The sequence below is a fragment of the Caloenas nicobarica genome, chromosome 1 (assembly GCF_036013445.1).
Source record: "Caloenas nicobarica isolate bCalNic1 chromosome 1, bCalNic1.hap1, whole genome shotgun sequence".
Classification (NCBI taxonomy): domain Eukaryota; kingdom Metazoa; phylum Chordata; class Aves; order Columbiformes; family Columbidae; genus Caloenas; species Caloenas nicobarica.
Window position 1 is genome coordinate 20,266,840 of NC_088245.1, and position 27,618 is coordinate 20,294,457.

Below are 27,618 nucleotides of genomic sequence, written 5' to 3' on the forward strand. Positions count from 1 at the left end.
TCTTGCAGTTCTGCTGAAACAAAAATAAAGCAGCAGAACTTGTATAAAATGATTCTACAGCAATTGAAACTTTATTTGGATTTGCTTGATGCAAAACTAAGTATATTCAAATGTAAGACGAAGTACTGTATTAAAACCACAGCTGAAGAGCTGAGAAATAATGAGAACTGTTAAATAATTTCAACCACCAAAAAAACTGGGAGCATTCAAAAAACAACTGTACACAGCACAAGAGCAACTATATAACTCTATTTAGATTCATTTTACCAAGCAAGGACTAACCAAGTCCTGACTTGTGCACTTACCCAGCACCAGTGACGTTAGTCTTCATTAAAATATATAGTAAAGAAAAATAGGTATTTCACTAAAACTACATAAATGCACAAAAATAAGTAAAACATATTTTTGTACACTTCTCCAAGTAAGATTAGACTGGTTTTTGGGGAAGCGAAGAGGACAGAGATAAAACATTCTTAACTAATCTGCTCTCACACAGCACGTTCTGGGAATAAGAATGCTGGGACTGGTAAAAATCTGCGCCCAACTTGTGTCACATATACTACAACACGTACAACTTTATAACTTACGGAAATGGGGCAATATATTGAATGAAGAGCATAGTATCATATATGTCAAAGACTTCCTCCAACAGTGTTCATTTTTTTTTGTTTGTTTTAAGGATGGCTGGTGTCTTCAACATGATCCAAAATAATTACTTCAAATGTAATTGTCTTTCTGTGTTCCAAAATGATCATTAAATTGAATTCCATTCCATGTTGAGGATAACATAAAATAATTAGGATCCAAAGAGATAAATACCCAGTATGATATTAGTTAATATGAGAACCTGGAAGACAGTGAAAAAGCCATTAAGTCTCTCTGAAAGGAAAACAGAGGTTTCAAATAAATAAGCCATCCTTACAGCAGTGTCCAGAGACAATGAGAATGATACAAGTGTTCCACATACTTTAACACTAATAGTCAGCTGAAGTTTCAAAAGAGGCAAAACTAGACTAAAAGTTTCACTTTGATTCAGACCTCCTCCTTGAATAAGAAAATATATGCAAGGCATTGAAAGCATAGAATATAGCCTCCACATGCATGACAGGCATCAAGAATATGGTTTTGAAATGTATCTAAAAATTACTCCAGCTAGAGTAAGAAGGGGGATGACCCTAATTTAAGAGGATTTATATATACAGGTACGCACAGACAGGATAAAGGAATACTTTAAAGTAAGTTATTGTATTCTTAAACATGCAAACCTTGAAAATGGGTGTATTGCAGCAATAGGAAGGTATCCATAAAGTTCTTCAGAAGTGAACCTTGAAGTAACCCTATAAATGTCTACTTCCACCAGCAAATTCTGGAGTGCAGAAAGAATATCAGACACAATCATTCTTTTCAGAATACACAGATGAATATCTGAGCACGTCAAAGTTTACAGTTCTTAAAAGAGGTTCCAGTATGCCAACAATGGGAGCTGGTTACTCACAAAGATGATAAAGTTTGGTGTGAAGAGTACCCTTGGAAACAAAGCTTTTAAAACTTGATTAAAATTTGGTCATGGTCAAAGATAGCAAAGAAAGCTCCATGTGAGCCCATGATGTGGCACCTACACACTAAGCAGCAGCAGCTTTCAAGTCCTAAACAGAAAAATGTCATCTTTGTCCACTTAAGTAGCATGTGATCAATACAGTTTGGTGGCTCATCAAATAGTCAAGGTCAATATGTTGCAAAAGAACATTTAAGAATCCATCTTGTAACGACTAATTTGCTTCAGAATCTGGGAATAAGAGGTGTCTCTGGCTAATCAGATGAAAATCTGCTAAAACAGCTGAATGTAAATTGTGCAACAGAACGGAAAAAGAATCAACGTTTAATCACTCCACCTTATACAAGACAAGAACTGCCTGTTGCTCTGTGCACTACAACAATAGGATCACTGTATTGTACTACGATTGTTCAAGACATTTGAAAATATTCGAGTGGGAGGCAACACTAGTGGAGGAGTTTGACAACTTTCCAGAAAAATATGAAAAGAAAATAAGAGCATACAAGCAGAAACATTTATCAAAAAAAAGTTCTACATCTTCGAGAGTATCAGCTGTCCTAGTTGTATAGAAAAGACTGATGACAGTAGTAGCACAGTAGAAAATGCCATTGAAACGTGCAAGTACAAAACTTGAAGAATTTAAAACTTTACAAACAGAATTCTTTAGTCAGCTCTAGCTTATATGATTTATGACATATAAACCACACACAGATGACTGTAAAATACAAGCTTAAAGTGCCTGAATCACACATAGATCAATGGGTCTGTCATTCAGCATCCAAGAAATACAACTTTAGAAAGTCAGTAATATTTAGGACCGTTTACCTCTAATTTTCTAGGCAAAGACTACTTCCAAGGATTTAAGATCAGAATCTTTTTTCCAAACATTTTTTCTGAATTATGCAGTAATGCAAACAGTAAAGAGCCTCTAGAAAAAATACTTTCATACGCATTCTTCATTTGAAATTTTTATTTAATCACCTACAACATCCTGATATAAATTAAAAGAAAGAAAACTCAAAGAGTGATGAAAAACTTGCATCAATAAAGACTATTTTCATTCTGAACTTATATAACAACAAAGCATGATAATTACGTATCACTATATACTGCATCAAAAAAAATCTAGTGCCTAGCAGTCTTTCAGAGCAGCCCAGCAGGACCTACAAAGGCAGGCTATTCCTCTTCCTAAATGGAACTATCTTATTTTTCCTAATTACTACCTAAAGGGTTTCATTATAAAATGTATATATATAAACTACTATTTATATATAAATTACTATCTAAAGGATTTTGGTTTTTTATTCTTCGAAAGTAAATGTTTCCCTGTAACTGTGAGAAAATGATTGCGGGGCATGGTATCCAAAGAAGAGGAACCAGACAGACAGGTGAACTTCAGAACTCTCTTACGTAAGGGCATCCAGCAATCTTACGCTATTAAAAAGGAAACAAATAATCTACCATTTATTTGCCTTTTACAGCTATTTAGAAAATTGGTTCTTAATTGGTGCCTCATTCTAGGACAGGGAACAGAAACTGAAACTAAAGTTGCCACTGAGAGAAAGGAGAAGGCAGAAATGTGAGATGACACAGAGGACACCGCAGTAAACTGCAAGTCCTTGCATTAACCAGTTACCTCATTAAGTTGCACAGTTGCATTTTTTGACCTCATTTTCCAGGCCTTTTGTACCTTGAGAGGTATTTCACAGAGAGATGAAAACTTCAGGTGATTCAGTATAAAAGATCCAGTGATTACTATAGGCATGGAACAGCCTCCTACAACAGCTTGCTCTGTACTTGGGAAGTGCACAATCTGAATCCTTTCAGCGACTGTAACATCGCGTTAAAAATTTATTCCAGCCTAGCAAAAAATGAACAGTGATTGCAATCCTAAAATTGCCTTCCTGGCTTCACCGGAAGGAGCTTCAAAGACAAAACAGGATGTTTCACTGCTGGTGCAGTCAACCTGACAGTGCTTGAAGCATCATCAAGTGAAGACAATCAAGGGCTATTAAACATCAACCCAGCTTTGCTATTTTAGGCAGCACTGAACACAGGTAAAATAAGGCTGACTTGCACATTCACATCTTTGTATCTAATCAGATTAATCTATAGTATTTTTTTTTCACCTCAGACCTAAAATACTTCTATTTTAAAAAAATTTTTAAAAAAAAATTAGAACTTGAGAGTACTTAGCCATTCTTGCCAGCCAAAGGTTAGTTTTCAGCATCTACTTTCGTCTCCAATTTTTCCAATGATACATGGTAAGAAATAAATTTCTGAGGGACAGCTTATCATTACAGCTTTGGTGGAAGGGGGAAAGGGAAAAGTAAAAGAAGAAAAGAAAAAGAAGGGAGGAGGAGAGAAAGAAAAATGTAAGCAGGGGGAATGTTACCACATCAGGATAGCATGGCCTGACAAAGTCCAACTGACAGCCTGACCAAGAACACTGTTTTGGTACCTATAAGTGCAACTTTGTATCAAGTATTTAACCTGTTCTTGTGTAATATATGTTTCTTTTTACAGGATACCTTCTTATGTGTACACTTCCTCCCATAGCACGAGCAAAATGCTATTTCCCAGCTACTCTATCTGTAGAAATGCCTATGTAATCTTTTCCATTTGAGAAGTATGCACAAGCATACACACAATATCACAGTTCACGTGTCATCTCTGCTGTATTGCTTCTTGAAGCAACTATTCCAATTCTACTTGGCTCAAGGATCCCTAATTCCTATTTGACATTTCCAGGCAAAAATGAGATCTTGACTGTGTTCTGGCTTGAAAGGGTGAAGCTAATCTCTTCCCAGGAGCTTTTGATAAAGAAGCCTAACAACTGGACAAACAGGTTTTTCTTTGACAGTATATTGGGTAACTGCCACAAATTATTTTTTAAGCAAACTTTCCCTCATGGAAAGGAGCCCTGAGGACACAGAGTTTTCCTTTTACTTCCAATTCTTAATTTCGCTTGCAGTACTGCCTCAGCAGAAACTAAAGTGGTCATCTTCCTTCTGACTTTGTAAAAACCATTTTGAGACTGTTTTTGTAGAGCACTTACGTCCAGCACTCCAGGACAGCAGGATGTCCTGCCTCATGTAAATGCTTGTGGAAGATCCTTGGTTTAGAAAAACATACAGACAAAGAAAAGCTATGTAATCAAGTGAATGATCAAAGGCTGATGAAACACCTGGGGAGAAAGAGGGGAAGAAAAATAAAATAGGAAACATCAACACCCCCCCGCCCCCCATCTTTTCTGAGAGACATCCATCTTGCAGTCAGTCATACCAAGGAAACTGTCTCCCTCTCTCTCCAGTCACAGCAGAATGAGCTCCAAGTCACCTGTAGTTTTGACTTACAGGTTCAATGCCCGAAGTTAAGTGTTGGAGTCAATGGATTAATTTTTATGATCATCCATCTCTTAAATCAGACCTATAGGTGAGTATGCGAGGGTTGGACCAGATGACCTTTAAAGTTCCTTTCTAACAAAAATGATTCTATGATCCTACGATATTACAGAAAAGCCAAATATAATGGTGATTTGATCAACTCTGGTACCTTAGGTACCTGATACAAGGGACTTCACGATAACCAAGCCTGTGAATTTGAACACAGGTCATCTTACTCAGCCCCAGCACCATGGCAAGTGTGTTCTTAATTTATAAGCACAGTGTGGATCTCCAAATTCAGCCCCTATTTTCAACGCCTTCAATAAATCCCATAGTTATCTGTTTACCATTTGCACCACACAGAAAATTTAGTGTTAAATGCCACAGATAAAACACATAGAGGACTATGACATTTTATTTTCTAGAAAGCCAAACCTGGGCTGAGAAATGAACTAAGCATTCAAACAAAAAAGAAATGCCAGAATACAGTAAAAGGCTTCACAATTCCTACAGCAACAAGAAAAACAGGAGGGCATCTAGAAATATTTTTTTATCATTACAGAAAATTCAGTTATACTGATCTTAGAAAACACAGCTATTTTTAGTTGGGTGCTAATACTTAGTATCGTAAAAATAACCCAAAAGATAGTAGTTTCAAAGAAATTGATAGGTTTAAGACCCAAGAAAAATTTCTAAAATATTAATGCATATTATAACTTACACATGCACACACTTCATGAGGCTTGAAAAGGACAAAACCCCCACTTATCTAGTTGTTCATCAAGTCTCACTGTTCTTGACCATGTTGTTCAAAATTCTCTCTATTCTAATAATATAAAATCAAGAAATAAGCAAAGGGTTTTTAATGACGAGGAAGTTAATACTACGGTTCTTTAAATGAAATAAAACCAAAAGGAACATTTTATTACCTTAAATGTCACTGCAATTCCTGACTGGTATAAAATAATTTCCTTCCCCCTCTTTCTGCCTTTATGCACTTGTTTTATTCCACATGTATTACAAAAATCCTCTCCTATTTCTCAAAATTTTACCATAAATTACATAGGCAAAAATCTCAGTAGAGTTGCCAGAAATTCTGTCTAAAGCTTGAGTGGGCCAAATACAAATAAAGAAATACAGCATCCTGTTATTTTCAAATTTCTCTCCTTAATTTGCCTGATTTTCTTTGCGAACGGTCAAAGTTTCTCAGCAGCCTATCATCCCACTAAGACAAACCCCACCAAAACCACCTGAAAAAACCCCAAGAGAACAAAACAAAAAAATGTTTGTCAAAAAGAAGCAAAAAAAATGCACTAGCACCTCCCCCAATGAGTTTGAGTGTTCTAGTCAAACTTCACTTTCTCAGCCTCTTTGGTGCTCATGGGCTGCTGTGCAGCCTGGTTTTGTCCTGACAGCTCAAAAGTAGAGTGGTCCTGTAGTCCCTGTGTCTCTGCACTGACAAATTCAACAAGCCAAGGGATAATTTCTTTTAGGCCTTCACAATCTCCAGTGCTTTGTTTGTTTTCATATACACCTTAAAATGTTTTATGTTTTGAAACTTCCCAAAGGCAGGCAGCTGAAGTTTTTGGACACCATTAAGTGCTTAAATAACTGAATTTCTCATCAGATTTTACAGGAAACAATCACTATGCATCTGAAGAAAAAAAGAAAACAAATAATTTCAATTCAAAGCATAAGGACTCTGGATCTGTCAGTAGATCTAGTCAAATTACTGCATTTTACTCATGAATATCTGTATACACTATCATTCCTATTTATGTTAACCAGATGAATAATTATGATTAACCTCTAGTCTAGTTTGTTATTCACTTAGTGAGCATAAGTTATGTTCTCAGATACACCTATTTTACTTTCATTTCTTCCATTTAGAGAATGGTAATTGAATGCTGCACATATGAAGCTTGACTTATAATCAAATTGGCCTGTGTTCCAGAGAGCCAAAGATTCATTAGAAATCAAGTACCGAAGAATTAAAAAAAATAATCTGTGTTCCATTTTACCCCAGATATAAGCTCTATCCTTATCAGACCAAATAAAATTAAGTGGTCATCGCTACAATACTAAGTTATATCAAAGGCAAGTGGAATTCATATACAGGTTAATTGCAGACAGTTCTGAAGAGCCATCAAACATTTTGCAGCGATGTCAAAGTCAGGCCAACATTTACTAATAAGATTTAATAAGGTATAATTACGTTTGTTGTATACTGAAAAGTGCATGCAAAGATATATTAACAAATTATAAATTCCCCTGCCGCCCTCCAATGCTGTGCTTTTTACTGTATTAAGTACTCTAATTCGGTGATCCATGTTATAAATATTTATTTACACCCATTTCAGTGCCCTGAGAAAATCTGTGTAGCTGAAAGCAAGAATGCTAAATAATTATATGTTTCACTGAAATTTTCTATTACTGCTATCTGGCCAAGAAACGATAGAAAACCAACATACTGCACTATAATAATCACTATTTGCAATCCTAATTCTATGATAAGTTAAAGTGATTGCTTGTGATAGCATATTCTAAATATTTAGCTTCTAATCAAAATAGAAGGTACCAACACAATAACGGTGAATTACTATCCTAAATTTATGAAAGCTTAAAGGTGACAGATAAAACCAAGAACATGAAAATTTGATCTGAACCTAATCTGGCATTTTTAAATGTTCAAAAGGTATCTTAAACCAGTCATTTGTTCCAGGACTTTATCTTACCTACACATAACTGATAAAGGCAAATTTTCAAATGGTCGGCAAAATCTACCTTCTATCCATTAATCACCTTTTTTCCTCAGATGTAATAATTGCACCAACTCATTTCCTGACAAAAAGGATTAGCATTTGTAACCAAGGGGCAAGGTAAGTATACAATGGATATTTGGAAAAGGTCATTGAACTTATTGCAGTTAAGTTTTGACATGCCTGAACTTCAAGAATCATACGTCGTTCTCTGATGTGACCAAAATTTCCAAAGTAAAACAATCTATCTGCTTTTTGAAATTGCCAGATACCATACAAACCAAAACCAAGATACATCAAGTATGTATAGGAAATTTTTAAACACATTTCTCCACTATGTAGTTGTCAGTTTCCACGTATCAACTATGGAGAAAGATGTGCTATATAAGTAATTGATAACACTCTAGTAGAACACTCTGAAATTAGAATTTAAGGTTATATTACACTATTGCTTCACATCTTTTAAACAAAGATTCATAAAGGGGGCCAGAGTATTAAAGTGAACCGCTTTCAGTCCTCTTTGAAGTTTAAGTCATGTTGTACAATAGTCTCCCTATTTCTGAAAATAAGCTAGTATTTCAGTAATTATTTCGTATATGAATAACAACATATGAGACACCATATAGTGTGCCGATAGATCCTGTACGTGTCTTTCTTGAAACTAACTGGCAAGCACACCAGCCTCAAACGTAATTCAAGAGAGCATAATGAAAGGCAGTCTATGAGAATAATGAACATCAGACAAAGTAGCTTCAGTTTTATGTTACTAGGGAAGATTTAGAGCAGGAGTGTCAAACTCACTTTCACCAGGGGCCACATCAGCCTTGCGGTTGCCTTCAAAGGGCCAAATGGAATTTTAGGACTGTATAAATGTAGGAGTAGTTAGAGCCTTCCTTTGAACTTTTTCATATAAGAATACATGAGTGACACAAAAAGGAGAAACACTGAGGAGAGTGAGTAAGGTGAAGAACAAAACAACAAGGCTTCTTTAAGTAATGGCAAAAAACCCCACACTGGTTATGAACAGGTAAGGAAGAAAAAAGATGTGACAGTGCAGCTCTTGACCACTTCAAAATTTCAATGCCTTGTACATTAAGCAAAGTCCTTTTTAATCACTTTTTTCCTATATCCACTAGAAATGAGGATATTTAACATTCATACCAGTCAAAGAAAACTGTGATGATAATTCATTTTCAACTACAGTGATTGCTCATGAAGGTGCTAACTCACAAGAACGCATGTGAGAAGCCTGAAGCATGCTTTTTTTAATCAGGATATGGTTTTGGATGGAAAACTTCAGATCTGCTGAATTATTTTGAATAAAAACAATTTTTACCAGCAGCACGAAACTAATTTAAAAAAATAACCAAATAGAAAAAAATATATTACTGTATACATCACCACATATATTTTTATCAGAACACAGACACTTGCATGAATCGACATCAGCTTGCATATGCAAAAGTAAAACAATTCAACTGGTTTTAAATCTTAGAAAGCATCTGAGGTTTGTGCTGGTATTCTGCTGAATCATAGCTCAAAAGAGGTGCCAATTGTAAATTGTTTGAATGAATATGGAGACACAAGTTTGAAAATAACATGAGGAATAAAATCTCCAATGTGAGAGCAAAATGTTTGGTTGCGCACAGAAAAAGAATTACAGGAGTAAGATTTGAAAAGCTGACCCATCTGTATGAACCATGTATCTTTAAAAACCACTACTATTAAAGAATAACTAGAACATCTTCAGGTTAATTTAACTTGGCTAAAACATTTCAATACACATATAGTCTCTTCTTGAAGAAACAAATAAAAAGATTAAATATACATGCCCCCTAAGTATTAGTTTTACATATATTTAATTCTGTGCATATCTTTATTAGCTTCAGGAAGAAGATACAGAATTTTGTTTAAAAAAAAAAAAAAATCTTTTAACCTTTTGGATTTCATTCCTGTTAGTAGCCTACATATTACATAAAACAAACAGAAATCCCAAACCCCCTAGAAATTCTGAAATGGGAAGAGTACTAAAATTAGAAGAAACTATCCATAATTGCTTGGGTTGGTGGTTATTTGTTTGTTTTTCTGTTGTTTTGAAGATAATTAGAAGCCTATTTGCCCCACATACATCTAACTTCACGGAAAGAAAAGAAGCAAAATAACAGATTTTAAATGCATTCCAAAAACTGGTGGTTTGTTTTTTTCTTTTCTTTCCTTTTTTTTTTTTTTTAAATGGCCAAGGATTAGGTCAGTTTTCCTGTATCATAAAACCACTTATTCTCCAAAGAAATAATCCACAATATTCAAGATAAAATTTTCAAGGAATTAGTAGTAATTCCTGGTCTCATCTAGCACAAAATGATTAATTGTGTGTGTGATAAAATGCAATCTGTATAAGGGTACATAATAAAATTCTCTAGATGACACACTGGTAAATGAGAATATCTGGAAACCAAACCTGTTTTTATCATTAATGGAGATCGTCTCATTTCTATCCTTATACTACCCTCACATGATTCCTACTTCAGAACTAACGTACCAAATCAAGCCTACATGGTCTTTCCAAGATGTTATGAAAAGGAATGGAAACGCGATTTCCAAAGAAATGAAACAAAGAAACAGACATATAAATGAAAATATTTTCCCCATCAACAAATCTTATTTTCTCATGCTACGATTCAAGCATTGGAATAATTTTCCTCCTCACTTGATGATTTAAAAAAAAAAACCCCTCATAAAAAAACAACAAAAAAAGCCCAAAACAACAAAAAAAAGCCCCAAACAACAAAGAAAACTATGAACCAAACACCAAAAGAACGCCCCCCCCCAACAAACAAAACCAACAAATAATTAAAAACCCCACCATAACAACAACATAAAACACCCACAACAAAACCCAAAAAAACAACCTTATTTTCCCCTCCAACCCACAAAAAACACAAACAGCTTCTGGATTACACAACAAATGTTGAATTACATTCCCATTTCTTTCATTCAAAAGCACAAAAAAACATACGCTGTTTTCCTACCTGCATATGGGTTATCAAGATGACAATGAACACAGTATTTATTTCAAAGGTAATATATGTCATAGCAATGGCCGTGGATAACATTACGAAAACATACTTAAGTAATTTCTTTATGCTGCTGTTCTTCCTCTAAGAAGGTTTTACTCCAACTTCTCCAATAAATAGAACTATGGTTCACTTAAACTGTACTGTACCAACGTATCAGGATAACTTTTTTTAATGTTCTTTAGAGAAGTCTCACTAAGAGTGCAATCTTACACCTAGATTCTTCAACTTCATTTATTTAAAATGCACAAACTAAAGAAAACAAACACAGGAAATGTCATTATAGTTTGGGATTTTAACACTTCCATAAAATACATGGGTATACAAAGCACCACATACACAACCACGTGAAAATACTCTTGGAGTAAACACTACAGTAAAATGAAGTAATACATGAACATGTATTTTCCATGCTCCTCTTTCTAAGAGTTCTAATTTCGGCACCACACTGTGAAGTTTCCAGGTAATTTAACAGAGAATTTCCAGAAAAGCAGCTGATTTTCACCTTTCCTATTCATTGCAACAAAAGGAAGTAGAAACCAGCTCAAAATAAAAAAACAAATAATAAAATAATTAAAAAAAATAGCCACCCATGTATGTGAACTTGAAGATTCCATTGTTAAAGTGAAAACTGCAAAAGTACAACTTGGTTCACTAAGTCTAATTGTACAGGGCCAACACAAAAATGAATCAGTAATTTTCTGAGCTGTAACTACTCAACTATGAGAAGGAATGTTCAAGTGCTAAAATCTGAAGATTAACAAATACAGGTATGTCAAAAAATTAACAGCTATGTTAACTTTCAAGGTGCATCCATTCAAATAAGTTCTGTAACATTTACCTGTATCCAAGCGCTTTACAGGGGACTCATCATCAACCTCAGAATCTCCACATGCACTCCTTGATCTTTTCCTTGGGTGCAGAAGTGTCTCCAACCTTGGAAGGACTACAGACAAAAAGGTTTTGGTCCCTAGCTGTGGAGAAGTTGGCTGGGTTTCAGTGTTCTTTGCAGACTTTTGGGGGCTTATACTTTTCGATTTGCAGAAGAGAATGGATGTACGTCTGTTTACATCAGTTGATGACTCAGCTACAGCAGAAACAGTCGACTCATTGAGATTACTGTCAAGTAAGTGTTCTGGAGTGTGTCCATTTATTTCTTTCTGAATGGAAGTGCTATATAATTCATTATCAAATTTTACTCTTTTGTAAAGCTTACTCTGCTCTGGATTGAGTTCTACTGGTTTGAGGGTTGGTGGTTCTGAATTAGTCTCCAAGTTTGAAGGAAGAGGTAATGCATCTGATGGTTCAAGTTTAGGGGGAGATTTATCTCCTGAAAAAATTATAAATAGAGTGTGATTTTTGAAAACCTGCAGTTATAAAGTCTATATAAAACTCACTATAAATGTGCAGCCCACCAAATAAATTGTTGTTTGGAAACAAAGCATAACATTTTAAAAACAAACCTTGACTAGCAACAATCTGTCCTAGTTAGTAGTTCCTACTTTTATACTGGGAATGTAACAGGGATAGAAAGGTAAGTGTTTACAGTTGGTGTTAACAATTTACACCTAAATAAATACGTTTTACTTCTCATGCAGTTATGTTAGTTTCATTAACTAAAAACTAAGAAATCTATTTTTTTAAATAGAAAGTCGGGGTGGTGGATGATTATCTGTTAAACGCAATTATACTGCCATTCAAGTAAGATTTTTGATAATATAAATTTTTATCTATTTCACCTTATCAATATTCACCTTACCTGCCTAGGACAAATTTTATCAGATAAGCATTTAAAAAACAAAGTATTTGTAACCTATCTACTAGAGTGAGCTAACATGTGTTATGAAATTTATAGAAAGGCCAGATTTGCAAAGCTGTTTTACACCTGTGCCTAGAAGTTTTATCTACCCAAAAGAAAGAGAAATAAAAAAGGGGGAGGGGGAAAAAAAACAACCCACCACCTCCAAAGTCTTACAGCTTGATTAGTCACTAGTTGGCAAATACAAACTTGACAATGCAGACTTCATAGGAGAAATCAGAAAAACCACCCTCTACCATTTTTAATTCCTTCTCTCTCTTCCCGCCCCCACCCCCAACATGATCATGTCCCTTTCAATTCCAATAATTTTATGCTGGGAAAAGACAGAGATATAACTGTGAGCATATCAAACTAGTTTCACGTTTTCATCCCAAGTGATGGGAAACAAAATAAACATTCTACTGTTGCAGCATTCTCAAATACAAGTAGAAAGATTTCCTAATCCATACTTATCAACTAAAAAATATGCTAAAACCTTCTTTCTAGCTTCCAAAAGAATCTTATAAAATAAAAATTAATAAGATGCTATTCTAGAGTAACTGTATGAGGCTAATGTTGTATTTATGCTATTACATGATATTTCAAAATTTAGTTAATTTTTCTATGCCACCTGAAGAAGGTGTAAAAACTCAAGGGTTTAAGCTGACTATCTGTAGTGGATTAAATATTATCTCTACACTGTTTTCGTTTTGGCTCAGCAATGCTTACTTGGAAATCAAGGACTTCTAAGTGCAGAAAAATCTTTGCCCCATTGTTTAAGGTTAATCAAACAAAAGCGTAGTTCATATTAAAATTATAGTTAATGTGCAACTGTGCTCACATACTTTGAAGGCATAAAAATATTTGAATTGGTAAATAATATTTCAGGAAGATATTTAGAAAGAAATTTACAGTCAGACAAGCATGTTTTAAGTGCCACCAATTAAAAAAGCCTATATTTTAAAATGTCCAAGGTGACTGTTCATTGTGAACAAATTCTGTTTTTCTATACAATTAATTAGAAAATATTCACAAAAAGTCTGTAAGCACAAAAAAACACTGCAGAATTATTTAGACACTAAAACCTAAATTTCATTGGGTTATTCGGGTACCATATTTTTCACATGATCAGAAACTGAAAATATAATTGCAAGGGATAATTTGCAGGTCTTCTTAAGTCAGGTCTTGTAGAATCCTGTGCCCAAGATCTCTACTTTCCTCATCCTTTTTTTGGAAGCTCGTTTTCTTTACTTCTCTAAGTACCTTCCATTTCAGAATCAAAATTTGAACCAATGACTACTACTCTTCACTAGATCAGAATTGTAACAAAAATGCTAATCAACTCTGGATCGTGCTCTTCATTATGCTTTTTTAAAAAGTATACTGTAAATATAAGAAAACAGTTACTGCTCACTTTCGGACTATTTTTTGCACAACAGCTGCAGTGTAAGGCTGTGTCATAAAATGTTAAGCTACAAGTAAAAAAAAATTAGTGCATTCATTATCTGCCAGAAATTACACTCGTAAAGAACTATATTTAGTAGAATCATCACTTGAAGATTAAAAAACAAAGAAGAACCCAAAGTAAGAACCAATAGATCTTTAAATGTTTAAAGAATACTTAATGGCCTCAGAAGACAAGCATGCTGACTTTATGTACACTTTTTCTACTATTGTCATTCAAATCTCAAGAAGTTATATGTTTGAAAAGCATTTTCTTAGTCACACTAAGAATTAAACGCCAAGTTGCTGTTTGAATGGCAGTTAAGGACAGTCATTTTTTTGACTTCACCTTTCAAAAACTTTGATAGCATCAAGCTGCACCAGACACAGACAGTTTTGCTCATTACCATGCTTCCACTTTCCCTTGGGCTCTTTCTTCCTCCCATTCAACACACTTAGTCAAAACGAAATGCCTCTAACTCTCCTAAAGAAAAACAGGCTAGCTTTTTAGAGAAGAGGTGATTGTGAAACAAACTCAATAGAATTTTTTTTTCAGAGACTAGATTTTCTTTGCATCATTTAAAAATGAGAAATAAAGACCTCAGTAACTGATTTAAAAGCTAAAAATGCAAATATGATTTTCAACTGAAATAAAGTTACGACTTTCTAATATACTGCTCTCATTGAAATCAATGAGAATTAGCCAAGAGTAGATGCAGTTCTGAGATCAATGTTTTGAGGAGGAAGAGAAGCGCAAGGGGAAGAACTGGTTAGATATGACTGATTTGCCTCTACAACATGAAATTTGTTAAGTCCTATCAGCAGTTAGCTTTATTTTAAATAAATAAATAAATAAATAATCCAAGCCTGCCCTCTAGCCTCCCCAAAATCTGAAGTAGAGAATAAAAAAGCTACAAAAGACAGCAAAACAGCCCAGAGTTTTCAGCACTACTGACCTAGGCTCACATGATGCCGAACACATATTTTGGCATGTAAGTGTATTTCCAAAAGTACAAAGATGTTTTTCACTCAAGCATTTCCAATTCCTTTTCATATGAGCCTGTTTGTACTTTCATTTCTTAACAGCTAAATTTTTAAAAAGCCTTGCTACTGTGAAAAATAATGAAGGAAGGTTTTGTTTAAAAAGATCAGTATCATATTCTTAAAATATTTTTTGCAGTTAAGTGGCTATTTGTACATTTTAAAATTAAATACAATATTCATTTATTATACTCTTTAATTCACATGATTAAAGCACCTGACTGAAGAGGTTCAGAACAGTACTGCTTTAAACATGGTTTAAAATCTTACCTTCTTCTTCTCCGTCTTGTTCTAATGCTGCACTTTCTTCTTCAAAACTTCCAATACCTGATTCTATTTGAGGAGCCTGGTTGTGTTGCTGGCTTAGTTTGTTGCGAATAACGCTGATTTCTTTCTTTAACAGCTTTGATCTCTTGCTCCTTGACCCACTGGATTTCATTGCACAGGTGAGATCAAGTTTTTCTAGCAACTCTCTCAGCTGCTCTTCCAAGGACATATGCGCTCTGTTGGCAGGATTCAGTAACCTATCCACTGAAGTCAAAATACGTATAATTGAAAACGTGTTAGTGTTTCCCAGAACAATAGTAACAACGGGGCGGGGGGAAATCATCACTTGCCAGAATTAAAAGATGTCACCAAAAAGCTATTTAGATTACAGTCTTAGTAGCTTCACCATGACCAGTGAAGAAATGTTGAAACAAATTCCTACTATATAATTACTATTCTTCTTGATTAGCATTATGCTCAAGAAAACTAAGTAGTAGAACAAAGAATTAAAAGGTCAGAAGGAAGGCATAATTAATCCTTCCCACTCTGATAGATTATTTCCTTCGTGTCAAAGAGAAGGGCAAGACTCTGGTTAGAAAAGAAATGTGTTAAAGTTCTCCTTTACTGACAAAGCCTCAGAAACCTGATGTGTATTTCAAAGAGAGTTATTTTAATTCCTAGTATTACAAATGTGCTTGATGTTTTTAATTCATGAGGTTATTTAAAAATGCACATAAGTTTATGTGCACTGGTAGTCATTTTCCATGACTTGTAAGCATATACAATAATGTGAAAGAAAGCACTGAGGTTAAAAACCTTTTTCATCTATTTTGTTAAATTAGGCTCTGGCATTGTCAAAATCAGAATCTGGATAACAACTTAGTTCTAATGACAGTTCTAGTAGAATAGAAACACTTGAATCTTTCAAGCAACAGTTTTAATGGGAGATGGAAATACAAGTCAGCAAACTGAACAGCAACAATCTTAGGCATCTGTATGGAATGTACATGCTGTGTGTAATGAAAAATGCAACTTTTAAAAATAATCCAAAAAGATCTTACCATCTTCCCATGAGAAAGGCTGGGGTGACTCAAGTTTAGGCCGTTCAGGTAAGTGCATTCCAGTTTCATTATTATAACCGATTGCTTCAGCATCTCTCCTAGCTTGCCTGAGAACTACACCTCCTTGATCTCTTAGCCGCACTGCAGCTCTATAAAATATTGTATCTTTTGCATTGTATTTCATACAGTTATCTATGATAAGATTGAAGTCGTCTTCAAACTCACTGAGGTTTTTATAGCCTTGAGCATCTAACCGTTTTCTCATGGTAGAGAAATCCATAGGGTGTTTAATATGATCCAAATAGTCTGGAACCTTTGAATAAATATTTAAAACATGAATGGGTAAAATTATCTTATTACAGAAAAAGTAACATTAACTATTAACTGATCCACATTTTTTCACATATTTTCTAACACCTCAAATCAAGAACTTCAAAATGTAGCTTACAATTGCACATTATGATACTGCAAACATTTGCATGCCAACAGAAGTTTACATATTACAAGATTCTGCATCTTAGGTAACAAGTTGGAGCTCTACTAACAGATGCTGAAACCACATGTTTCCAGAATTCTGTGTTTTAGTGTACATAAGTGTATTTATGCATATGCTTGCTTATAAATTTATGTATTTATATGTACACATACATACACATATGTATAATATAAACATGTATATGTAGTATATGCACACACATATATACAGTTCATATAGACAATACAAATGCCTATGTGTTATTTATACACATGTATAAATGTGTTGTATATGTACATATGCACACATACACACACATAAAATTTATCTAGTTTCCCAGTGAATGAAAAGGAATTTCACCTGCACCTAAGAACACAGTATCCACGTTTCCAATTTCAAGACACCCTTTGAGTTTTCTTTATGAAATAATCTTACTGCAAAAGCTCATTATGTACCCATGTTATTCCATACAAGTATTTCTCAGAAATTATTTTAGTGTATGAGCATAAACGGACTTTCATAGCACTAAATTAGAACTCATACCATAAATTATCACAATAGAGATTAAAAGGTAACACTGTTCCCAACTCTGCATGCAGTGATTTGTTTTTAAGTGCTACCAAGTCATATCTAAACATAACGAAATACAGCTTAAAACATACCTCTTTAAGGTTTACTGGCTGAGCAAATATACGAGCAGAATCCTTTTCCTGCAGCTGGTCCAGAACTGATCGCAGAAGTACAGTGAAGGGAGTGAGCTGAAGTTCCATAGCAACCTGCTCAATCCTGACCTAAAGAAGTAATAATTGTACAAGTGAGCATTTTTCATTGAGATACTGTTTTAAAGTTGTTTTGCAGCATGACTAAAGTACTTTAGATACGAAACACAATATAAATATACTTAAGTAAATGAGCTGGCAGTCATCTAACATACATTTTCAGCTGATGACTTTATAAGAAAAACCATTCTCAACCCTTCATTGTAGACTCAACCTCAACTCCAGTTTTTCAGAACTCAAATTATCTATAAATGAATTTTGTTCCATTTTTAACTGCATTTCTTTTATTTGAAAAGATATTACATAAGAATACCTTCATATTTTGCCAACCATGTGAAAATAAGAACGAGAATTTAAAAGTAATGTCTTTAAAATGAAATTTCAGTTGTAGTGCTAGGTTCAAAGTGTAAAAAGATAATTTGATGAACATTTACAGGCCACAAAAGACCAAAACAAAGAGTAATTTTAAAGGCAATGTTCTATGTAAATTCCAAAAAAATAATTTAAAAAAACAGAACCAACATCTTCAGATACTTGACTGTCCTTCAGAATTTTCATTATTTTTGACAATATTACGACTCTTCTTTAGTTTTATTTTCAGGCCATTTAAAGAGTTATTCAAAGTTGAAACCGTCTTGTTATGGCAAAAATAAACTCTTAATGATACGTTCATGGTGTGTGTGTGTATGCATACAAACATGTAAACAAAGTATACGCACGCAAACACACATCCATAAAATATGTCTATAAATAATAATACTTAATAAATGTGTATAGCAAGTGACATGTGAATGTACGATAATGATGCACAGAATTCCAGAAAGGGCTCAAGAATTACAAACTATGTTATCTTGCAATTAAAGTTCACAGCTTACAAAAAGTAAAAAATGGAACGGCATTTTTATAAATAAGGGACAGACAATTAGAAGACTCGTAAGTGCAGACAATTTGCTTTCATGGTTGTCATATTAAGTGTTATCTTTCTGCATTCTTGCTTCCTTTTCTCCCAGCAATGTTAACACTACACTAGAATGACTTCGATGCAGGCTTTGTTGGTTGTTTGGTGGTTTTTTCTTTTTGGTGACAGAAGAATAAAAGTGCTACCCAGTATAAGCACATGTATTGGGAAAATCTGAAGAGATGGAATTTTCTAGTGTTCTTCAGAAACCAATTGTCTTTGCAAGTCTAACAGAATGGGTTGTCGATTTCTCTACACCAATGCACGCAGCACAGGCAACAAACAGGAGGAGTTGGAGTCCACCACCGTGTTGCTAGAAAGCTACTACCTAGTTGTCTTTACCGAAACTTGGTGGGGTGAATCCCATGACTGGAGTGCAGCTATCAGTGGCTACAGGCTGTTCAGAAGGGATGAGCAAGGAAGGAAGGGTAGAGGGGTTGCCCTCTACATCAAGAAATTGATAGCTTGTGAAGAGCTGTCACTTTAGAATTGCCATGAGCAGGCTGAAAGCTTATGGGTAAGAATTAGAGACCGAGGCAACAAAGGGAACCTTGTGGCTGGTGTTTACTACAGGCTGCCCAACCTAGGGGAGCCTACTGATGAAGCCGACTTACTCCAGCTACAGGAGGCACTGCAGTCACAGGCTCTCATCCTGCTGGGGGACTTCAACCACCCTAACATCTGCTGGAAAAGTACCAGAGTGAGTTGTAGGCAATCCAAGAGACTCCTGGAGCACATTGAGGATAACTTCCTAAGCCAGGTAATAGACAGCTCTACCAGGGGTCAAGTGATAATGGACCTGTTTGTCACCAGTACAAGTGAGCTAATCGGTGACGTCAAGACTGGAGGCAGTCTGGGCCGCAGTCACCATGCACTGGTGGCCTTTACAGTCCTGAGGGATATGGGCCAAGCAAAGAATAAAGTCAGGATGCTGAATTTTAGGAAAGCAAACTTACAGCTCTTCAAGGAGTTAATCAATAGGACCCCCATGGAAACCGCCCTCAGAGACAAGGGAGCAGAACAGAGCTGGCAAATCTTTAAGGACACTTTCCAAAGAGCACAAGAGCTCATTATCCCCAGGTGTAAGAAATCATGTAAGGAAGGCAAGAGGCCAGCATGGCTGACTCAAGACCTGCTGGTCAAACTAAAAGGTAAGAAGGAAATGCACACACAGTGGAAGCAGGGACAGGTGTCCTGGGAAGAGTACAGGGACACTGCCCGGTTGTGTAGGGATGGGGCCAGGAAGGCCAAGGTGCAGCTGGAGCTGAATTTGGCAAGGGATGCAAAGAATAATAAGATGGGCTTCCATAGGTATGTCAGCCAGAAAATGAAGGTCAAGGAAAGTGTACCCCACTGATAAACGTGACTGGGAAACTGGGAAAACAGATGAGGAGAAAGCTGAGGTATTCAACGACTTTTTTTGCCTCAGTCTTCACTGGCAAGCTCTCTTCCCACACCTCTCAAGTGGATGGACCTCAAAGCATGACTAAGGGGACAAAGTCCTTCCCACTGTAAGAGAAGATGAGGTTTGACACCACCTGAGGAACCTGAACATACATAAGTCTATGTGATCTGATGAGATGCTTCCCGCAGTCCTGAGGGAATGAGCTGATATAGTTGTCAAGCCATCTTACATGACATTTGAAAAGACATGGCAGTCAGGTGAAGTCCCTGGTGACTGGAAAAAGGGAAACATTACATCTATTTTTTAAAAGGGTAGAAAGGAAGATCCCAGGAACTACTGACCTGTCAGCCTCACCTCTGTGTCTGGGAAGATCACAGAACAGATCCTCCCAGAAGCTATGCTAAGGCTCATGGAGGACAGGGAGGTGATTCAAGACAGCCAGCATGGCTTCACCAAGAGCAAGTCCTGCCTGACCAACCTAGTGGCCTTCTATAATGGAGTGATTACATCAGTGGGCAAGGGAAGAGATATGGGATATTGTCTATCTGGACTTCTGTAAGGCCTTTAATATGGTCCTCCACAACATCCTTCTCTCTATATTGGAGAGAAATGGATTTGACGGACTGTTCAGTGGATAAGGAATCGGTTGGATGGTCACATCCAGAGAGCAGTGGTCAATGACTCAATGTCCGGATGAACACCAATGACAAGTGGTATCCCTCAGGGGTCCATATTGGGACCAGTACTGTTTATTATCTTCATCAATGACATAGACAGTGAGATCAAGTCCACCCTCAGTAGATTTCCAGACAACGCCAAGCTGAGTGGTATGTTTAACATGCCTGAGGGAAGAGATGCCATCCAGAGAGACCTGGACAAGCTTGAGAACTGGGCCCATGTGAACATCATGAGGTTCAACAAGGCCAAGTGCAAGGTTCTGCACCTGGGTCGGGGCAATCTCTGGTATCAGTAGAGGCTGAGGGATGAAGGGGTTGAGAATAGCCCTGTGAAGAAGGACTTGGGAGTACTGGTGGACAAAAAGCTGGACATGAGCTGGCACTGTACACTTGCAGCCTGGAGGGTCAACTGGATGCTGGGCTGCATCAAAAGGAGAGTGGCCAGCAGGCTGAGGGAGGTGATTCTGCCTCGCTACACCATTCTTGTGAGACCTCACCTGGAGTATTATGTTCAGCTCTGAGGTACTCAGTACAGGAAAGACATGGGCACTTATCCTATGAGGAAAGGCTGAGAAGGTTGGGGTTGTTCAGCCTGGAGAAGAGAAGGCTCCAGGGAGACCTTATTGCAGCCTTTCAGTACTTAAAAGGAGCCTATAAGAAAGATAGGGACAGACATTTCAGTAGAGCCTGTTGCGACTGGATAAGGAGTACTGGTTTTAAACTAAGAAAGGGTAGATTTAGACTGGATACAAGGAAGACATTTTCTATGATGAGGGTGGTGAAACACTGGAACAGATTGCCCAGAAAGGTGGTAGATGCCCCATCCCTGGAAACATTCAAGGCCAGGCTGGATGGGGCTCTGAGCAACCTGATCTTGTTGAAGATGTCCCTGCTCATTGCAGGGGGGTTGGACTAGATGACTTCTAAAGGTCCCTTCCAACCCAAACCATTCTATGACTCTATTATATAAAGAGTTTGCACGAGTGCACATATGCCCATATGTTCTTTGATCCTAAATGAGGATCAAAAGACAAATACTAAAGCCTTTCTATTGTAGTAACTGTGTTTGAGAATCTTTCCTTTGGAAAAGTTTCACCAAATTAAAATACTTCATTTACCTGTTCTCTTTTTAATTTTTCACGCTTACGTATAAGTTCAATCAACAAACGCGCTCTTTCAAGATCATGGCGCAGCCTTTGCCAGTACTTCAATTTTTCTTTTAAAGCTTGCATTTCTTCATCATCTTCTCTCTAAAAGAATCAAAAATTTTTCATTGAATGAAAAACACTAACCTCTTTTTATAAGCTAGTTTTACAAAATTACAGAACATATTCACAGGAAAGGAAAAACTATTGTCTTAGAGTCATGGCACTTGGTCATAAGCTTTACATCAGAAAATGCAATACAGCAAACAACCACCTAGTAGTATAACAACCTGTAGAAAAAGATTCTATATTTTCACATCAAAAATCCAAACCAGGTGAACATCTGCAGCTTCTTTAGAAACTCAAGTCTGGTAGAAACAAATTCTTCTTGTGTTCACCACAGTCCACCTCCCCTGCACCCAGCAGGATTATGACACACTTGTAACAGAACAAAATCACTATGATTTCTGAGGACAGGAAATGAAAAGCGGTTTATTAAATAATATAGTAACTTCAAATGGTACTGCAAATGGGTAATGAAGTAATACAACCTTTCAGTGAACACATGAAAGAATTTAATTGACACATTTTTAGGAAGCAGTAGTGTTTAAACACTTGCAGTATTTAGTTTGATTTGTACATAGAGAAAACAGAGCATTTCTAGTGTGTTTTTACTGTTTTTCATAAGCAAGAGAAGGATATTGGAATACTACCTACAGTATTCAAATGGTGTTGGTAATTCACCAGAAACAAAGCCAGAAAAAAGTAAAAGTCCTTATATTAGTACCAAGTACACAAAAGAAACATCTGCTTTGGAAAACTGTTACATTTAAAATGAATATTTTATAAAAAATCTCAGAAAGAGATCCAAAGCTTTGTATACCTGACTGTAACTAGCATAATGCAATACACACTTGATAAGTAATTGACACGTGTTTTTTTTTTTAAATTACAACAAATAATAAATTCTATAAATTACAAAAAGTAGGAGCCAGAAAACTGTCTCAGCAGATGAACCAATACTACAAATTGTTACACTCGCAGCAAAAGACTCCTTAACAGAAGAATAATTTAGAAATGTCACAGGTCCTCTAAAGGAAGCTTGTGAAATTTTTCAGACTGAAGGTTCTAAAATAGAATTGCAAAAACTGGCAGTAGAAGAAAATATCTAATAGATTAGTGAGTGTTATGATTCCATGATCTGCATCATATTTATTGCTTTATACACTTTGCAAGAGTAAAGGCAAGTACCCATGGAAGCTATGAAGTTAGTTAATAGTTAACAATTTTCGACTTCAGTGAAGTCAGAGACTTGAATAAAACTATCTCTGTAGTACAATAAAGCAATGTGGAAAAAAAACAGCTCACTCCTCTTTTCAAAAAAAGGACAAAAAAAAAGTAGCTAGACACTTCTAGTTCCCTTTCCCGATGACTATTATGCTACTGACAGTCATTCTAAGGACTTAAGTCATGACTTAGAGGCATAATAATTTAACTATGAAAGGTCGATTAGTTCAAAGTGGATTTTGATAGAACAAATATTAATATGCACATTTCTTAAAATTCTCAGAGACTTACTGAATTAGAAAGTCTACACTGCCACTAATCGCTGTTCTTCTACACCTCTTCATCTCAGAGTACAGATCCCATGCATGGAAAAACAACCTGTTAACTGATACAGCTATACTGTTTTTTCATAGCTTTACAGTTTTTCAGGACCAAAATTAAATTGTGGCTACTGCTAAATGTGGAAGGCTTATCTTCCCTTTGCTTGCAGCCATTCAGAGTCTGCTCTTTTGCCCTATGTAATTGCATAGTTCACGAAACTAGGGAACTGATCCTGCTGAAAGTGAAGTCAACAAAACCATACTAGTTTTAGGGTGGGTCAGGAAACTTAAATACAGAAAAAAAGAAAAAAGTTATTTTGTTACACAAGGTCTTGGGGTAGTTCATTAGAGACAAGTATTTGGCTAAATCTGAAGGTCTAGTTTCACTTAAAAAAAAATTCTTTTAGTCAAATCAGTTGATTTACAAATTTCATTTCATAAAATAGGCAGGTAGGTAAAATCTGCAGATGTGACCCAAAGCATCAAGAGCACCTTGTTTATTTTTGCGCACATATACACTCCCTTCTTGAATGTCACTCCGGCTTGGGGATTAATAGCAAGTCTCCACTTTTTTGACCCTTCTATGCAAAGTAATGCTGGCAGACACAGTTTTAATAGCTAAGACAACCCCCCTTTACCCTAACCTATTTATTACCTGACATACAACATACACCTTAATTAGATGAAAAAATCCAGACAAGCTGAAAAGAGCATAACGCACTGATTTCCAATATTTAGCTAGTAAAAACTTGGATAAAAAGAGTTCCTTTCAGAATTTTTTGTTTTCAAAAGCTTTCTGATAAGGGAAGTTTCTATTAACTTCCTGAAAAAAAGAGCTCTTCTTCCAAATCTTTCTTTCTGCAACAAACCCAGAAAGTTTCTTCTGGCTGATAACACAATAAAAAATTACAAAGAAACCCTGTGGTATTTTCTGATGGACTTAGTTCTTGCTGAACACCAAATATTACCTAGAAAAGCTAAAACTGACACATTTATTAATGCTGAGGGAAGAGGGAAACACTTCTAGGTTTACACACAGAACATGCATCAACTGAGAACCGGTCTTCAGCTCCAGCTCCCACCATGAGTATGTTCCCAGTCTCTGCATCCCAGCAGGAACACCGTCAGCGTACCAACAGATCGCTCCTTATGCTGGATGTGAATACCTGGGGATAGCCTTGCTCCCTACAGGGGCTGTAACTTAACATGAGCCAAACAAAAATAGCATTACAGTGATGAAACTGGATCTTGAGCAATACAATTAGTTTTATTAAATCCCTCTGCTGACACTTGTATGCCAATCAATCAAAACCATTTAGTGGTTGCAATTTCTGTTCTTACTGAAATCTTCAGTGCAGATGTGACCTTAGTCACCAGCACCTTCTACTTTGTTTCTCCTAACAGTGGTTTTAAACCAACCTCACTAGAGCAACAAGCTACTATAACTAAATTTCATGCCTTATTTTTATTAAAGCATTCTTTACAGGGAAAACCAAACCAAATAAAAAATAATGGGGACGTAAATTTGTTAGAGTATTTCCAATATCTTTCCTGAATTTCTAGGTGGAGAGAAGTGACAGCATAAACCATCCTTTCAGAGGGTTCCTTGTCCCTGCAGATGGTGAGGTACCTTATAAGCCAAAAATCTTCCTGTGTGGTTTAGAACTGCTGGTTGGCATAACATCACACTCAAAAGCATATCATAACTAAGCTCTGAAAAACGTTCGCTAGGAAGTGACTCTAGATCATGAATGCTTGCCCCCCTGCCAAATTTGGCTTAGTAGCGAACACTAGAGCGCGATCAAAACCACCTTACACTAGACACCTTGAAACCATTTTCGGGGTTTTGGTTCCGCATCTTAACATTTCTTTTCAGTTTAAGCAGTAATAATAACAACAACAAAAACAATCTGATTCCCTATTACACCAATGTTTATGTTCCTTGTATTGACTGAAAACCTATTTAGGTTTTTGACCATTTGACCTCTCACCTAAAATAAGGTAAAAGAAGTTTCCCATCTTGACTGAAAGGAAACAAATAATCATCTATACCTCAAAAATTTTCTCAGAATAGCTATGGCATAGCTGTATTGAAGTCTTCATTACAGTTTGGCTTATACTTGGAATAACGAAGATGACTAATGCTTCAAATGCAGTTATGACTACTTAACAAGGTATTACAAATACTTATTGAAGAGGCTATGAAGACGACAATGTCGTGCACAGAACACTTGGGACTCACTGAAAAGCACTACCTGCACATTTTTTTATCAACTGAATCATTTAATACGCAGCTTTGCTCGAAACTTTTTTTCTCTTCAAAAGACATTAATTTCAATTATAAATTTTAAGAATCAAGTTTCAGAAGTGACCCAATTTTTAATGAACAAATATAAAGTTTCCAGTTAATTTAGAAAATATTTTAATTTTTTCTTACTTAATAATAGTGCAACGTTAGAAGAGGAGGCAGAGGGAGAGGGAAAAGAGGAGTTTGTACAAGAGTGCAAACAGGCAAAGGGATTTTAAACAGGTCACATCTAAGGCTTACTTTATTATAATCAAGCAGCAATTATGAGTATTGTTTTCTTTTGGTAGTTACTCCTCAAATATTCAGAAATGTTGCAGTCTCATCACGCCATCTCAACAGGAAAGGTACTTCCCAACTCCCAAGTATAATTTTTTCAGACACTAACTATAGTCTAGGTCTATACTGCCATATAAGCCCTGGACTTCTGTGCTTGATTAATTTTAAAGATTCAAGCTCATTAAAAAAGAAGTCTACTATCTGAATACATTGAAGTTTAGCAATTATTAGGCAACTGCCAGGCACCACTCTTCAGAATAGAAATTTCTCATACAGAATTAAAAGATTAATCAAATATTAAAAGTACAATACGAAATATTTTAGAGAAGTTGTAACCCAAAAACCAGTATTTAAATGGAATAATAGGAAAGCAACGAAAGAAGATAAAGGAGTGGCCAGGTTTTTTTCAAAGTCAATTCCACCTAAATGGAATTTCAGCATCTCAGCTATGAGGAAAGGCTGAGAGAACTTGGACTGCTTAGCCTAGAGAAGAAACGGCTCGAGGAGCAGTAAATCTCATCAATGCATATAAATACCCGAAGGGAGGGTGCAAGGAAGACAGAGCCAGACTCCTTTCAGCAGTGCCCATTGACAGGAGCAGAGGCAATGGGCACAAACTGAAACACAGGAAGGTCCTTCCAAGTATCAGAAAAAACTTTTTTTTCCACTGTGAGGGTGAGCAAGCATTGGCACAGGTTGCCCAGGGAGGCTGTGGAGTCTCCACTCCTGGAGATATTCAAAAGCTGTCTGCACATGGTCCTGGTCAACCTGCTCTAAGTGGCCCTGCTTGGGCTTTCGGGTTGGATTAGATATCTTCAGAGGTCCCTTCCAATCTCAGCTCTTCTGGGAATTAACAACTAGTTTTTCTCATGAAAAGCTAAGAAAAGAAGCATGCAGAAAAATGACAGATCTGATAATTAGGAAGCAGTGTTGACTGTGGTATTTTTAAGACTACATCAATTAATGACCTAATCAGCAAACAGTAATGCAATTCAAACAAAATAATACTTAAGCTTTAAAGAAGAAAAAAAAAATCTCAATTTAATAAAAGCAAATGATTAAAAAATACATTTTTAAGTTCTAAAGACTATTTTACAAGAACAATTCCACTCGAAGTCAAACATCTGGAGAATGGAAAGAATATAGCCAGCTACATTTTCAGTTCAATTAAAAAAGGTAACTGGGATGCAGTAAGAATTTCCACATCATGATGCTTCACAGCATTTCAAGGTCTACACACATGGATCCATACACAGAATTCAGAAAGGCAGTTTTAACTATTTTCTAAGCCACCCAGTGACTTGAAAACAAAACAACACAAGACCTGTCAAAACCTCTAACATCACTGAAGAACTGTTCATGTTACAAAACTGGGAAGCAGAAGAGTACTGCTTTCTCAATCTGATACATATCTGGAGTGACTGTTTTCCAGTTGTTCTGACTGCTAAATGTGTTCAACTTTAACCAACCTAGATGTATTTTAGCCGAGTTTTACTTTAACAAAATACCGGCATAAATTTATGCTTGTCTACAATCCCACTTAACAATGTCAAAAGTGAAACTGAAAGTTGAAACAGGTCTTTGAACTTAATCAACAACTCACT

At 36.0% G+C, this 27,618-nt stretch overlaps 1 protein-coding gene across 5 annotated transcripts in view; it reads right to left on the bottom strand.

Annotated features, from left to right (window-relative positions):
- BRD1 (bromodomain containing 1) overlaps positions 1-27,618 on the bottom strand; it is a 62,189-nt gene that overhangs the window by 14,875 nt on the left and 19,696 nt on the right. For 3 of the 5 annotated variants that reach the window (XM_065636926.1, XM_065636936.1, XM_065636961.1), the window contains 5 exons: positions 21,797-21,928; positions 17,522-17,650; positions 16,385-16,697; positions 15,327-15,587; positions 11,616-12,104 (listed from right to left, as the gene is read on the bottom strand). In XM_065636926.1, coding sequence (XP_065492998.1) covers positions 11,616-12,104; positions 15,327-15,587; positions 16,385-16,697; positions 17,522-17,650; positions 21,797-21,928 — 1,324 coding nt within the window. Of the gene's footprint in view, positions 1-622; positions 848-11,615; positions 12,105-15,326; positions 15,588-16,384; positions 16,698-17,521; positions 17,651-21,796; positions 21,929-27,618 lie in introns of those variants that run through there. The other 2 variants (XM_065636953.1, XM_065636945.1) reach the window with 2 other exon arrangements.